General features: G+C 49.3%; 2 protein-coding genes across 13 annotated transcripts in view; both read left to right on the forward strand.

The window, feature by feature from the left end:
• Positions 1-7,276, forward strand: part of LOC105418441 (rho guanine nucleotide exchange factor 3-like) — a 22,800-nt gene extending 15,524 nt beyond the window's left edge. For all 5 annotated transcript variants that reach the window (XM_029826794.1, XM_029826793.1, XM_029826796.1 and 2 more), the window contains 9 exons: positions 749-856; positions 1,205-1,465; positions 1,540-1,602; positions 1,713-1,809; positions 1,965-2,041; positions 3,565-3,822; positions 3,890-4,060; positions 4,176-4,365; positions 5,655-7,276. In XM_029826794.1, coding sequence (XP_029682654.1) covers positions 749-856; positions 1,205-1,465; positions 1,540-1,602; positions 1,713-1,809; positions 1,965-2,041; positions 3,565-3,822; positions 3,890-4,060; positions 4,176-4,365; positions 5,655-6,217 — 1,788 coding nt within the window. In that variant the 3' untranslated portion in view covers positions 6,218-7,276. The remainder of the gene's footprint in view (positions 1-748; positions 857-1,204; positions 1,466-1,539; positions 1,603-1,712; positions 1,810-1,964; positions 2,042-3,564; positions 3,823-3,889; positions 4,061-4,175; positions 4,366-5,654) is intronic.
• LOC105418562 (WW domain-binding protein 11-like) overlaps positions 1-12,586 on the forward strand; it is a 1,118,483-nt gene that overhangs the window by 376,418 nt on the left and 729,479 nt on the right. The window lies entirely within an intron of this gene.

The raw sequence follows: 12,586 nt of genomic DNA on the forward strand, positions 1-12,586 counted from the left end.
AGCCTGTCCACCTGCAGCCTGTCCACCTGCATACCTGTCCAGCTGCAGCATGTCCTCCTGCAGACCTGTCCTCCTGCAGACCTGTCCACCTGCAGCCTGTCCTCCTGCAGACCTGTCCACCTGCATACCTGTCCAGCTGCAGACCTGTCCTCCTGCAGACCTGTCCACCTGCAGACCTGTCCACCTGCAGCCTGTCCACCTGCAGCCTGTCCAGCTGCAGACCTGTCCTCCTGCAGACCTGTCCTCCTGCAGACCTGTCCAGCTGCAGCCTGTCCACCTGCAGACCTGTCCTCCTGCAGACCTGTCCAGCTGCAGACCTGTCCAGCTGCAGCCTGTCCTCCTGCAGACCTGTCCAGCTGCAGACCTGTCCTCCTGCAGACCTGTCCAGCTGCAGACCTGTCCAGCTGCAGCCTGTCCACCTGCAGACCTGTCCAGCTGCAGCCTGTCCACCTGCAGCCTGTCCACCTGCATACCTGTCCAGCTGCAGCATGTCCTCCTGCAGACCTGTCCTCCTGCAGACCTGTCCACCTGCAGCCTGTCCTCCTGCAGACCTGTCCACCTGCATACCTGTCCAGCTGCAGACCTGTCCTCCTGCAGACCTGTCCACCTGCAGACCTGTCCACCTGCAGACCTGTCCACCTGCAGCCTGTCCACCTGCAGACCTGTCCAGCTGCAGCATGTCCACCTGCAACCTGTCCTAGAGTTCTGAAGACACAAACTGACCCTGACGCGGGACCCTGTGTTGCAGGAGCCGAGCACCAAGCGCACTAAACTTGTCTCCCGGGTGACGTCTCTGGCCAGCCTGCTGCCCCCGGTCAAGACCACACCGCTGAAGAGGATTGGTCAGACGCTGCAGGTAAGGCAGGAGTGGACTGGTTTTACTGGGAAGACAGCAAACCTGTATTCTGTGTAATGGCCAGTAGGGGGCGACTCAGAAGGAAGCTCCAGAGGATCATCTCTGTAAATAAAAGCAGTTTGTGTTATGTTGAAGAAAAGAAAATGCCAGTTTATGCTCCTGGTTAGCTAAAGAATTAGCAATGTGGGGGGGTCAGAGTTCATTTATGAACTATGTTGGAGACGGTCTCAAGGACAACATTATAATTAGGATGGTTCCGTTGGAGCCATCATTCCGAACCAACAGGGGATTAATAATAATAATCCATAGCGTCGTGTTTAAGAAGGACTGAGGGATCCGTTTCTGCAGCGCTCCATCAGTTTCCGGAACGTGAATCAGCCGGAGGCAGCCCCCCCCCCTCCTCCTCCTCCTCCATCTTCCTCCGCCGTGAAGACGCGCGTCATCTCGGCAACGGTCTCCAGCCCGTGCTCCGCCGTGACCACGCCACGGGCTTCCACGGGAGCCGCTTCCACTGGCAAACGGCGCGACAGCAAACTGTGGAGCGAGACCTTCGACGTCAGGCTGGGAGCGACGCAGCCTCTGAGCCCCAAGGAGATTAAACGCCAAGAGGTAAGAGGGGAAAGCCAAAGGTTTGAACGTTTCTGGGATTACTTCCTGTCTTCTGTGCTGCCCTCCTCCTCCAGGCAATATTTGAGCTGGCTCAGGGGGAACAAGACCTGGTGGAGGACCTAAAGTTGGCTAAGAAGGTAAACAGAAACCAGACTATTCTTATTATCTAGGAAGCCAGCATGCTCTTTTAGACGCTTTGTTCCACAGAAAGGTCCGACTCTAAATGATGGCTTCTTTTGCCCTCAAGGCCTACCATGACCCAATGCTCACGCTGGCGATCATGACTGAGCAGGAACTGAACCAGATCTTTGGGACTCTGGATTCCTTAATCCCGCTACACGAAGGTCATTTGGAGCCTCTGATGATGAATAGAAATAAATAGGAATCCTTTAATTAGCCTCGTTTAATCTTGCCATCAGTGGTCCTGCTCAGGGACGCTGACAGGACTCCGCCCCTCATCGTTGCTCCCTTTAAGGCTGTTTCCTTCATTTGCCCTCAGATCTGTTGAGTCGCCTCCGAGATGCCAGGAAACCAGACGGATCCACAGAACACGTAGGGCACATCCTGACCGCCTGGGTGAGACTTTTTAACTTTCTAATGTTTGGACTTTCATTCTCCTCACGTGGCCCTTTGAGGGGGGTTCCAAACCAGGTGTGTGTTCCTCAGCATCCAACCACATTTGAGCGTCTCTGGGACACGGTTGTGGACTCATCGATGTCCTCTCTGCTGACAGTGAGGGTCGTGGACTCATCGATGTCCTGACTGCTGACAGTGAGGGTCGTGGACTCATCGATGTCCTCACTGCTGACAGTGAGGGTCGTGGACTCATTGATGTCCTCACTGCTGACAGTGAGGGTCGTGGACTCTTCGATGTCCTCTCTGCTGACAGTGAGGGTCGTGGACTCATAGATGTCCTCACTGCTGACAGTGAGGGTCGTGGACTCATCGATGTCCTCTCTGCTGACAGTGAGGGTCGTGGACTCATAGATGTCCTCACTGCTGACAGTGAGGGTTGTGGACTCATAGATGTCCTCACTGCTGACAGTGAGGGTCGTGGACTCATAGATGTCCTCAATGCTGACAGTGAGGGTCGTGGACTCATAGATGTCCTCTCTGCTGACAGTGAGGGTCGTGGACTCATAGATGTCCTCACTGCTGACAGTGAGGGTCGTGGACTCATAGATGTCCTCACTGCTGACAGTGAGGGTCGTGGACTCATAGATGTCCTCACTGCTGACAGTGAGGGTCGTGGACTCATCAATGTCCTCTCTGCTGACAGTGAGGGTCGTGGACTCATAGATGTCCTCACTGCTGACAATGAGGGTCGTGGACTCATCAATGTCCTCTCTGCTGACAGTGAGGGTCGTGGACTCATCGATGTCCTCACTGCTGACAGTGAGGGTCGTGGACTCATCGATGTCCTCACTGCTGACAGTGAGGGTCGTGGACTCATGGATGTCCTCACTGCTGACAGTGAGGGTCGTGGACTCATGGATGTCCTCACTGCTGACAGTGAGGGTCGTGGACTCATAGATGTCCTAACTGCTGACAGTGAGGGTCGTGGACTCATCGATGTCCTCACTGCTGACAGTGAGGGTCGTGGACTCATCGATGTCCTCACTGCTGACAGTGAGGGTCGTGGACTCTTCGATGTCCTCACTGCTGACAGTGAGGGTCGTGGACTCATAGATGTCCTCACTGCTGACAGTGAGGGTCGTGGACTCATAAATGTCCTCACTGCTGACAGTGAGGGTCGTGGACTCATAGATGTCCTCTCTGCTGACAGTGAGGGTCGTGGACTCATCGATGTCCTCTCTGCTGACAGTGAGGGTCGTGGACTCATCGATGTCCTCTCTGCTGACAGTGAGGGTCGTGGACTCATCGATGTCCTCACTGCTGACAGTGAGGGTCGTGGACTCATAGATGTCCTCTCTGCTGACAGTGAGGGTCGTGGACTCATAGATGTCCTCTCTGCTGACAGTGAGGGTCGTGGACTCATAGATGTCCTCTCTGCTGACAGTGAGGGTCGTGGACTCATCGATGTCCTCAGTGCTGACAGTGAGGGACTAAAAGACGTGCCTGTCCGTGTGTCCCTGCAGCTGCCCTGTCTCTCCGCCTACACGCCCTACTGCAGTAATCAAGTCAAGGCCAAAGCCTTGTTGGATCAGAAGAAGCAGGATCGGCGGGTGCAGGATTTCTTGCAGCGCTGCCTCCAGTCCCCCTTTAGTAGGAAGCTGGACCTGTGGAACTTCCTGGACATCCCTCGCAGCCGACTAGTGAAGTATCCGCTTTTGCTGAGGGAGATCCTGAAGCACACCCCCAACGACCACGCGGACCGGCAGCTCCTGGATGAGGCGGTGAGGACACGCGACGCTCAGAAGCTTTGAGGGGGTTTTGGATCTAATGTTGTAGCTTTCTTTGCAGATGCTGGTGGTCCAGAGCGTGGTGGCAGACATTAACCGGCAGACGGGGGAGTCAGAGTGTCAGTACTACAAGGACCGGCTGTTGTACTCAGAGGACGGACAGAGGGACCAACTCATTGAGTGGTCCAGAACCCTCAGCTGCCACGGAGAACTGAAAAACAACCGAGGACTGGTCAGTAGACCTGCTGCTCTCCTGTCCTTCAACATCACCTCCGACCTCCATGACCCCCCCCCCCCCCCCCCATAATCATCCCATTCCTCTCGCTAATCTCTCCCTGTCTTGGCAGAAGCTCCATGTCTTCCTGTTCCAGGATGTCCTGGTCATCACCAGGTCCGTCTCCTTCAGCGATCAGCCGGTCAGCTACCAGCTGTGTCGCCAGCCCATCCCCATCAGGCAGCTGGACCTGGAGGACCTGTTGGACGGAGAGATGAGAGTGGGCGGCTCCATCCGGGGGGCCTTCAGCAACAGCGAGCGGAGTCAGTCCCCCTCACACAACGCACACGTGTAGCCTGGATGGCCGAGGTCACAGAAGCGAGCTGGAGTGGAGCGCAGGCAGGCTTAAAGGGCCGTGCACAAGTACTCCCCAGCACGCTCTCACTCGTAGATCAAGCAGAAATATTACACCTGAGCAACCAAATTGGTTATTCACTCACCAAAATGAACAGTCCTCTTGGTGTAACCTGGGAGGTTGCAAATAGCTTTAATGCTCCATTTCTACATCCAAACTGAATGGAAATGATCTCGTACATTTAAAATTGGCTCTTAATCATTCTGTCTGAGAGCAGCTATAAGTAGCTCTGTATTTATTGATCTTTTTTAAAAAAAACGAGCACGATTTGAGGTATTTTCTATTGAGGTGGGGGTCTGGGGTTTACTGCAGGGTTGCTGGTTCCATTTCCATGTCCCCTCATAATCAGTCTGGGTTAGGGTTAGGGTTAGAGGGTTAGGGTTAGGGGGTTAGAGGGTTAGGGTTAGGGTTAGAGGGTTAGGGTTAGAGGGTTAGGGTTAGAGGGTTAGGGTTAGGGGGTTAGAGGGTTAGGGTTAGAGGGTTAGGGTTAGGGGGTTAGAGGGTTAGGGTTAGAGGATTAGGGTTAGGGTTAGGGGGTTAGAGGGTTAGGGTTAGAGGGTTAGGGTTAGGGGGTTAGAGGGTTAGGGTTAGAGGGTTAGGGTTAGGGGGTTAGAGGGTTAGGGTTAGAGGGTTAGGGTTAGGGTTAGGGGGTTAGAGGGTTAGGGTTAGGGTTAGGGGGTTAGAGGGTTAGGGTTAGAGGGTTAGGGTTAGGGGGTTAGAGGGTTAGGGTTAGGGTTAGAGTTAGGGGGTTAGAGGGTTAGGGTTAGGGGGTTAGAGGGTTAGGGTTAGAGGGTTAGGGTTAGGGTTAGGGGGTTAGAGGGTTAGGGTTAGAGGGTTAGGGTTAGAGGGTTAGGTTTAGAGGGTTAGGGTTAGAGGGTTAGGGTTAGAAGGTTAGGGTTAGAGGGTTAGGGTTAGAGGGTTAGGGTTAGGGTTAGAGGGTTAGGGTTAGAGGGTTAGAGGGTTAGGGTTAGAGGGTTAGGGTTAGAGGGTTAGGGTTAGGGTTAGAGTTAGGGTTAGGGTTAGAGTTAGGGTTAGGGTTAGGGAAGAACAACTTCCTCCGAGTGGCCGCGTCCAACTACACAAATCATTGGTTTGACTTGCTCTATTTACAGTGTGTGTCCTGGGGACGCTTGGTCTCCCAGGAGACAGGGACACTCACCGCCCTGCCTTATGGTGCCTCTCTCATTGTCCTCACAGCAAAGAACTTCTTTCGGGTTTGGTACCGGAGCGGAGGCCAGCTGCAGAGCCACAGCTTCCAGGCTAGCGACAGCTTCAATAAACAGCAATGGATTAACTGCATCAGACAAGCTAAGGAGGCCGCAGCACTGACAGGAGGACAGACGGGCTCGGGGGGACAGATAGGACCTGTCCTGGCTTCTTGCTCCCATTTGGGGCAAGAAAGTGAAAGGGTGGTGTGGGGGGAGACAGATTCTGGACAATGTTTAGAGGCAGAGGCAAGTCCGAGTGGGGAGGGAGACGTCAACCTGGGAGAAGAGTCGCTTGCAGGTGGAGGGATGAGTGTGGAGACAGATCCAGAAGCAAGGGTGGGTGAAGACGCCACCCTGGACACCAGCAGCCAGACGGGGGAGGGGGTCCTGGACAAAGTGGTGGGAGTATGGAAGATGGACAGAGGTGAAGTAGACCCTCACGGCGGAGCTTCCTCCTGCCAAGAGGAAGAGGAGAGGGAAGAGATGGAGCAGAGCGGTGCTGAGAAGGAGGAGGAGGGGAGCATGGACACCAGTGAGGTGAGGAGGTGCTGATGGGACCATAAACCAGCCTATCTGGCAGGGATGTCACAATCCCTGACCAGGACACCCCGACTGCTGTAAATATCTGGACCAAGAGTTCAGCTCAGGATCAGGTTCTTCATGTGGACTTCATTGGGTCTCTGCAAGCCACTGCCTAAAGCCTGAGACCTCCCCTGTTTTCGTCCCCTTTTTACCCCTCTCTCTCTTCCCCTTTGGACTCAGGAAGCGATGCCATTCATTGATTCTGCTGCCTGCTGAAACCTTATATTTATATGTTTCAATAAAACCATTTTGGGGCTTTGACCTGCTGTCCTGGCTGAGCAGGACGATGGAGGCTTTCACCCCAGACTGACACCAGACTGACGTGTGTTGGACAAACTGGACAAAGCTCTTCACACCTCGTCATCCATCATCGGCATCGGCTGATGACCCATCTAGAGCCATAAAAGGACAAAGACTATGGGAAATATTTTCCCTATTTTGAGTCATAAAATCACTTCAGATTCCTGAAGAATCCAGTTTGGTTTGCTCATTTGCTCACATGCTGCTGATGAATTGAGTTCAAGGAAGATTCTGTCCACATTACAACATTTGAATGAGGCCTGTTTATGAGTCCAATAAGGGTGAAAGTCACCCTCGATGCAGAGAAGAGACCAGATGTCCTGAATAATAACGACCAACATGAATGCAAAGGAGACCTTTAACATACGTTAGGGTTCAGCTCCTCCTAACCAGAGGGTTAGGGTTAACCCTAACTCCTCCTAACCAGAGGGTTAGGGTTAACCCTAACTCCACCTAACCAGAGGGTTAGGGTTAACCCTAACTCCTCCTAACCAGACCAACGAGCAGAGAAGAGACGCTTTACTGGTGCTGACTGTTTGATTCTGTAGATTTGAAAATGGATTTGGTCTCTGTGAGTGGATGGAAAAAGCTGTTGTGTAATGAACAGATATGTGCTGGTAGGTTGCCCTAGTAATAGACTCATGATCAATTTGATGGATCAATCAGGACTAGAAGATCTTGTGACTCTGTGGATTCAAAAACTGAAGCAATAAACTGATCCCAAAGACGGTCTCTGGTCTCACTGACCCACATGACAACGAGCCAAGCTGCCAACGTCTGGACAGCAGCGGGTTAGGGTTAGGGTCAGGGTCAGGGTCAGGGTTAGGTTAGGGTTAGAGTTAGGATTAGCATTAGGGTTAGGGTTGGAGTAAGGGTTAGCATTAGGGTTAGGGTTGGGTTCAGGGTCAGGGTTAGGTTAGGGTTAGAGTTAGGATTAGCATTAGGGTTAGGGTTGGGTTCAGGGTCAGGGTTAGGTTAGGGTTAGAGTTAGGATTAGCATTAGGGTTAGGGTTAGGGGTTAGGGTTAGGGTTAGGTTAGGGTTAGGGTTGGGTTAGGGTTGGGGTTCAGGGTTTGGGTTACAATTTTCTGTGCACTGGCCTACTGATCGGACTGATGGCAAGGTGTGCAGGTCAGAGTTGTCTCTCAATAGGAATCAGGGTTCGAGGCCGGGTGTGGGTAGGGAAAGGGGGAGGAGGAGAGCAGGTTAATCCAATCAGGTTATAAATAAAATTAAAAATAAATATAAATAAAAATAAATTAGAGTTCAAATTAAAATAGAGAAAACGAAGTTATGTAATAAAAGCAGGGTAAAAGATAAATCAGTCGATCAATGGGTAGGTAAGAAACTGGTTCGGCTTGTAAGAATATTAGGTTGTTTAAATTGGCTGACTGGGAAAGATGAGTTCTATGGATGATCATTGAGGCCATGTGGTGTCTTTGTGCCTAATTTGTTGATCCATATACGTTCCGCTCTCCTCCTCTGTCCCACTGTCCAGCAGTTATAGGGTTAGAGTTAGGATTAGCATTAGGGTTAGGGTTGGAGTTAGGGTTAGCATTAGGGTTAGCATTAGGGTTTGGGTTAGGGTTGGAGTTAGGGTTAGTGTTAGGGTCAGGGTCAGGGTTAGGTTAGGGTCAGGGTTAACCCTATGGGCAAGTATCGATGGGCGTACCTGGTTGTAGATTGTTAGCGAGTGCCCCAACCTGTTCTCTAGTCAATGTGTAAGATGGCCTCGTGCTACCTCGTGCTGCGGCACATGGTAAATTTGGGATTGACGCCGTCTTTAACCATGCAAGGCAGTAAGGTGCTTCAATTTGTGGATCCTAACTTTGCTTTAAGGTTTACCCATCTTGTCTCAGCACGGCCCCTCATCGTTTTCCCGCGGCTTTACGTTTCAGGGACAAGGCCAAGGGATGTTCTCGGAGGAGCCTCTGCATTACGTTGGTCCTCACCCTCAGCCCTCCGACTATGACATCGAGAGGATGTCAGAGAGAATTTTCTGATTCTGAAAAGGGTCTGTGCGGGTGTTTTTGAGAAGGAGGCCTTCTTTGAGAGGGCTGCAGTCGGGTCAGAGAGCAGCTTATCTGTGGCACGCATGTAGGTCCCTGAGTTCTGTGACCATCGTCGTCTCTGCGTGCATGAAGGTGTTTCATGCCACGTTCCTGATCCCCGCCACTCTGGCTTTACCCTCTCCCACTAATTACAGAGCCACTGTTAAAAGCTTTCCTTGGAATCTATTTAGTGGCTGGAGTGGGAGAAGAAAAAGGCGCTCGGCAAATGTTAGGGTTAGGGTTAGGGTTAGAGGGTTAGGGGTTAGGGTTAGAGGGTTAGGTTAGGGTTAGGGGGTTAGGGTCAGGGTTAGGTTAGGGTTAGGGTTAGGTTAGGTTAGGGTTAGGGTTAGGGTTAGAGGGTTAGGGTTAGAGTTGGGTTAGGGTTAGGGTTAGAGGGTTAGGGGTTAGGGTTAGAGGGTTAGGTTAGGGTTAGGGGGTTAGGGTCAGGGTTAGGTTAGGGTTAGGGTTAGAGGGTCAGGGTTAGAGGGTTAGGTTAGGGTTAGAGGGTTAGGGGTTAGGGTTAGAGGGTTAGGTTAGGGTTAGGGGGTTAGGGTCAGGGTTAGGTTAGGGTTAGGGTTAGGGTTAGAGGGTTAGGGTTAGAGTTGGGTTAGGGTTAGGGTTAGAGGGTTAGGGGTTAGGGTTAGAGGGTTAGGTTAGGGTTAGGGGGTTAGGGTCAGGGTTAGGTTAGGGTTAGGGTTAGAGGGTCAGGGTTAGAGGGTTACGTTAGGGTTAGGGTTAGAGGGTTAGGGGTTAGGTTAGGGTTAGGTTAGGTTAGGGTTAGAGGGTTAGGGTTAGAGGGGTAAGGTTAGGGTTTTTTCTTTTTCTTTTCAATACTAATCCACCAACACCTGCCTTTAAGAGATGATTTCCCAAACAGAGTTGTAGCAGGCGTAGCCTATGAGGGTGGTGGTGTGGGGGAGGGGAATCTCTGAACCTCATCTCCAGCCTCAGGATGGCATTGGAATCGGGGAGAGGGCCTCTCCGTCTTCGAGTGGCTTCAAATTGACCACAAACAGAGATTAGCCATTGTTAAATTCCCCCCACTCAATGCTCAGAGGTAAATCTTTGAGATGTCTCCCTGTGGCTGTGAACGCATTGTAGAACTCTCCGGAGAAGTTGGGCAGCGTTCCCAGCACGGCTCTGTAGGGGTGTGTGGCTCTGGACTGTGAAATCAGCCTGTCTCCCAAAGTCACATCGCACTGACCAAACAGAGCGTTGAGCGGGTAATTGATGAGCCCCACGGGGGCGTCTGGAGCCAGTCTGGTTTGAACCATCGATGTTCATGATTTTACAGCAGATATTTATCTCTGGGGATGAAAAACTCGAGGGAGAGTTGCCACTCAGAGATTCCTGATTCCTGGTTTTGTCTTCTATCAACAATGTGGTAAACAGGTCCAGCTCTGCCATTCAGCTGATTTAGGGTGTAACAGAGCCATTTTTTATTGGAATTATATCTCAATTTCAATGAATGTACAATCTGTCAGAGAGAGAAGCGGGAGAGACTTGCTCTGATTTCTTTCTCTCACGGTTAGGGTTAGGGAGAGGAGAGGAGAGGAGAGGAGAGGAGAGGAGAGGAGAGGAGAGGAGAGGAGAGGAGAGGAGAGGAGAGGAGAGGAGAGGAGAGGAGAGGAGAGGAGGGGAGGGGAGGGGAGGGAAAGGAAGGGAAGGGAATAGGAGAGGAGAGAGGAGGGAAGGGGAGAGGAAAGGAGGAGAGGAGAGCAGGGGAAAGGAGGAGAGGAGAGGTCCAAATCATGCGTGTGGATTACTGTGTCCACTAGATGGCAGTAGAGGCGCATTTAACTCACCGGCAGCAAAGTGAAGAAGATCTGTCGGGCGAAAATGACGTCAGCGGCCGTCCTTTGATTTGATTGGCTGCACCGCGGGAGGATCTATTATGGCAACGCCAAGCACAAGATAATGTCTGCAGACAGTTCCGGAGCTACTAACACACGCCTCAGGACAGTCCTGCTCCGAAATCCAAATGCGTTGTTGCTGCTCAGCGGCAATATATGCATCTATATAGCATTATTAACGCACAGAGCACAGCAGGTGTGCGTTAATTAGGGGTCCGAGTGTTGTTTCCTCAACCTTTACTTTAGTTTTTGGTCGTATTATGTCAACTACTGATGTTTCGGAGAGGAGATTCATTCATTAAAAACGGAGTAGGTCTGAGGGTTGCCTTCTGTTAGAATCATGAGAATAAAGTCATCTCTTATTTGCGTTTTTGCTTGTTATATTCTATTCTATATTGTTATATTGCTATACACCTCTGTCCAACAAAAGTGAGGTGGAGACTTCTGCCATGTTTCCCTCATGGACTCAGTGGGGGAGATGGTGGAGAGGAGCTCCTTAGATGGGCTCCTCACGCATCAGGCAGAGGAATCTCCCATAGCATCGTCACCTTGACCTCCATGTTGCACGTGTTGGTTCCCACAGCTAGATGGACATCTGTACACAACACAGGAGAAAAACACAAATACAGTTCAAAAGATGGTTTTTTAATGAACCTTTTAGAGAAATCCTAACATAGCAATGGAATTAAGTTAAATCTATGCCTTGTTAGGTGTGAGAGGCCAGGGGAGGAGGTGGCCAAATCCTGAGAGTAGACAAAATACATTTGCTATAAATAATATACACGATATATACAATGTCCTGGACATTTACAACAGTTAAGGCCAATAAATAAACAGTTTCACACTTGCAGGAAAAGGTAGGCCTCATAGATCTAGTATATAGAGCTAGTATATAGAGCTAGTATATAGAACTAGTATATAGAGCTAGTATGTAGAGCTAGTATATAGAACTAGTATATAGAGCTAGTATGTAGAGCTAGTATATAGAGTTAGGATATAGAGCTAGTATATAGAACTAGTATATAGAGCTAGGATATAGAGCTAGTATATAGAACTAGTATATAGAGCTAGGATATAGAGCTAGTATATAGAGCTAGGATATAGAGCTAGTATATAGAGCTAGGATATAGAGCTAGGATATAGAGCTAGTATATAGATCTAGTGTATAGAGCTAGGATATAGAACTAGTATATAGAACTAGTATATAGAGCTAGGATATAGATCTAGTGTATAGAGCTAGGATATAGAGCTAGTATATACAGCTAGTATATAGAGCTAGTATATAGAGCTAGTATATAGAACTAGTATATAGAGCTAGTATATAGAGCTAGGATATAGAGCTAGTATATAGAACTAGGATATAGAGCTAGGATATAGAGCTAGTATATAGATCTAGTGTATAGAGCTAGGATATAGAACTAGTATATAGAGCTAGTATATAGAGCTAGTATATAGAACTAGTATATAGAGCTAGTATATAGAGCTAGGATATAGAGCTAATATATAGATCTAGTGTATAGAGCTAGTATATAGAACTAGTATATAGAGCTAGGATATAGAGCTAGTGTATAGAGCTAGGATATAGAGCTAGTGTATAGAGCTAGGATATAGAGCTAGGATATAGAGCTAGGATATAGAGCTAATATATAGATCTAGTATATAGAGCTAGTATATAGAACTAGTATATAGAGCTAGTATATACAGCTAGTATATAGAACTAGTATATAGAGCTAGGATATAGATCTAGTGTATAGAGCTAGGATATAGAGCTAGTATATAGAACTAGTATATAGAGCTAGGATATAGATCTAGTGTATAGAGCTAGGATATAGAGCTAGTATATAGAGCTAGTATATAGAGCTAGTATATAGAACTAGTATATAGAGCTAGGATATAGAGCTAGTATATAGAACTAGTATATAGAACTAGTATATAGAGCTAGTATATAGAGCTAGGATATAGAGCTAGTATATAGATCTAGTATATAGAGCTAGGATATAGAGCTAGTATATAGAACTAGTATATAGATCTAGTATATAGAGCTAGGATATAGAGCTAGGATATAGAGCTAGTATATAGATCTAGTATATAGAGCTAGTATATAGATCTACTGTATAGAACTAGTGTATAGTGTGT

Source organism: Takifugu rubripes, chromosome 19 (genome assembly GCF_901000725.2).
Source record: "Takifugu rubripes chromosome 19, fTakRub1.2, whole genome shotgun sequence".
Taxonomy (NCBI): Eukaryota; Metazoa; Chordata; class Actinopteri; order Tetraodontiformes; family Tetraodontidae; genus Takifugu; species Takifugu rubripes.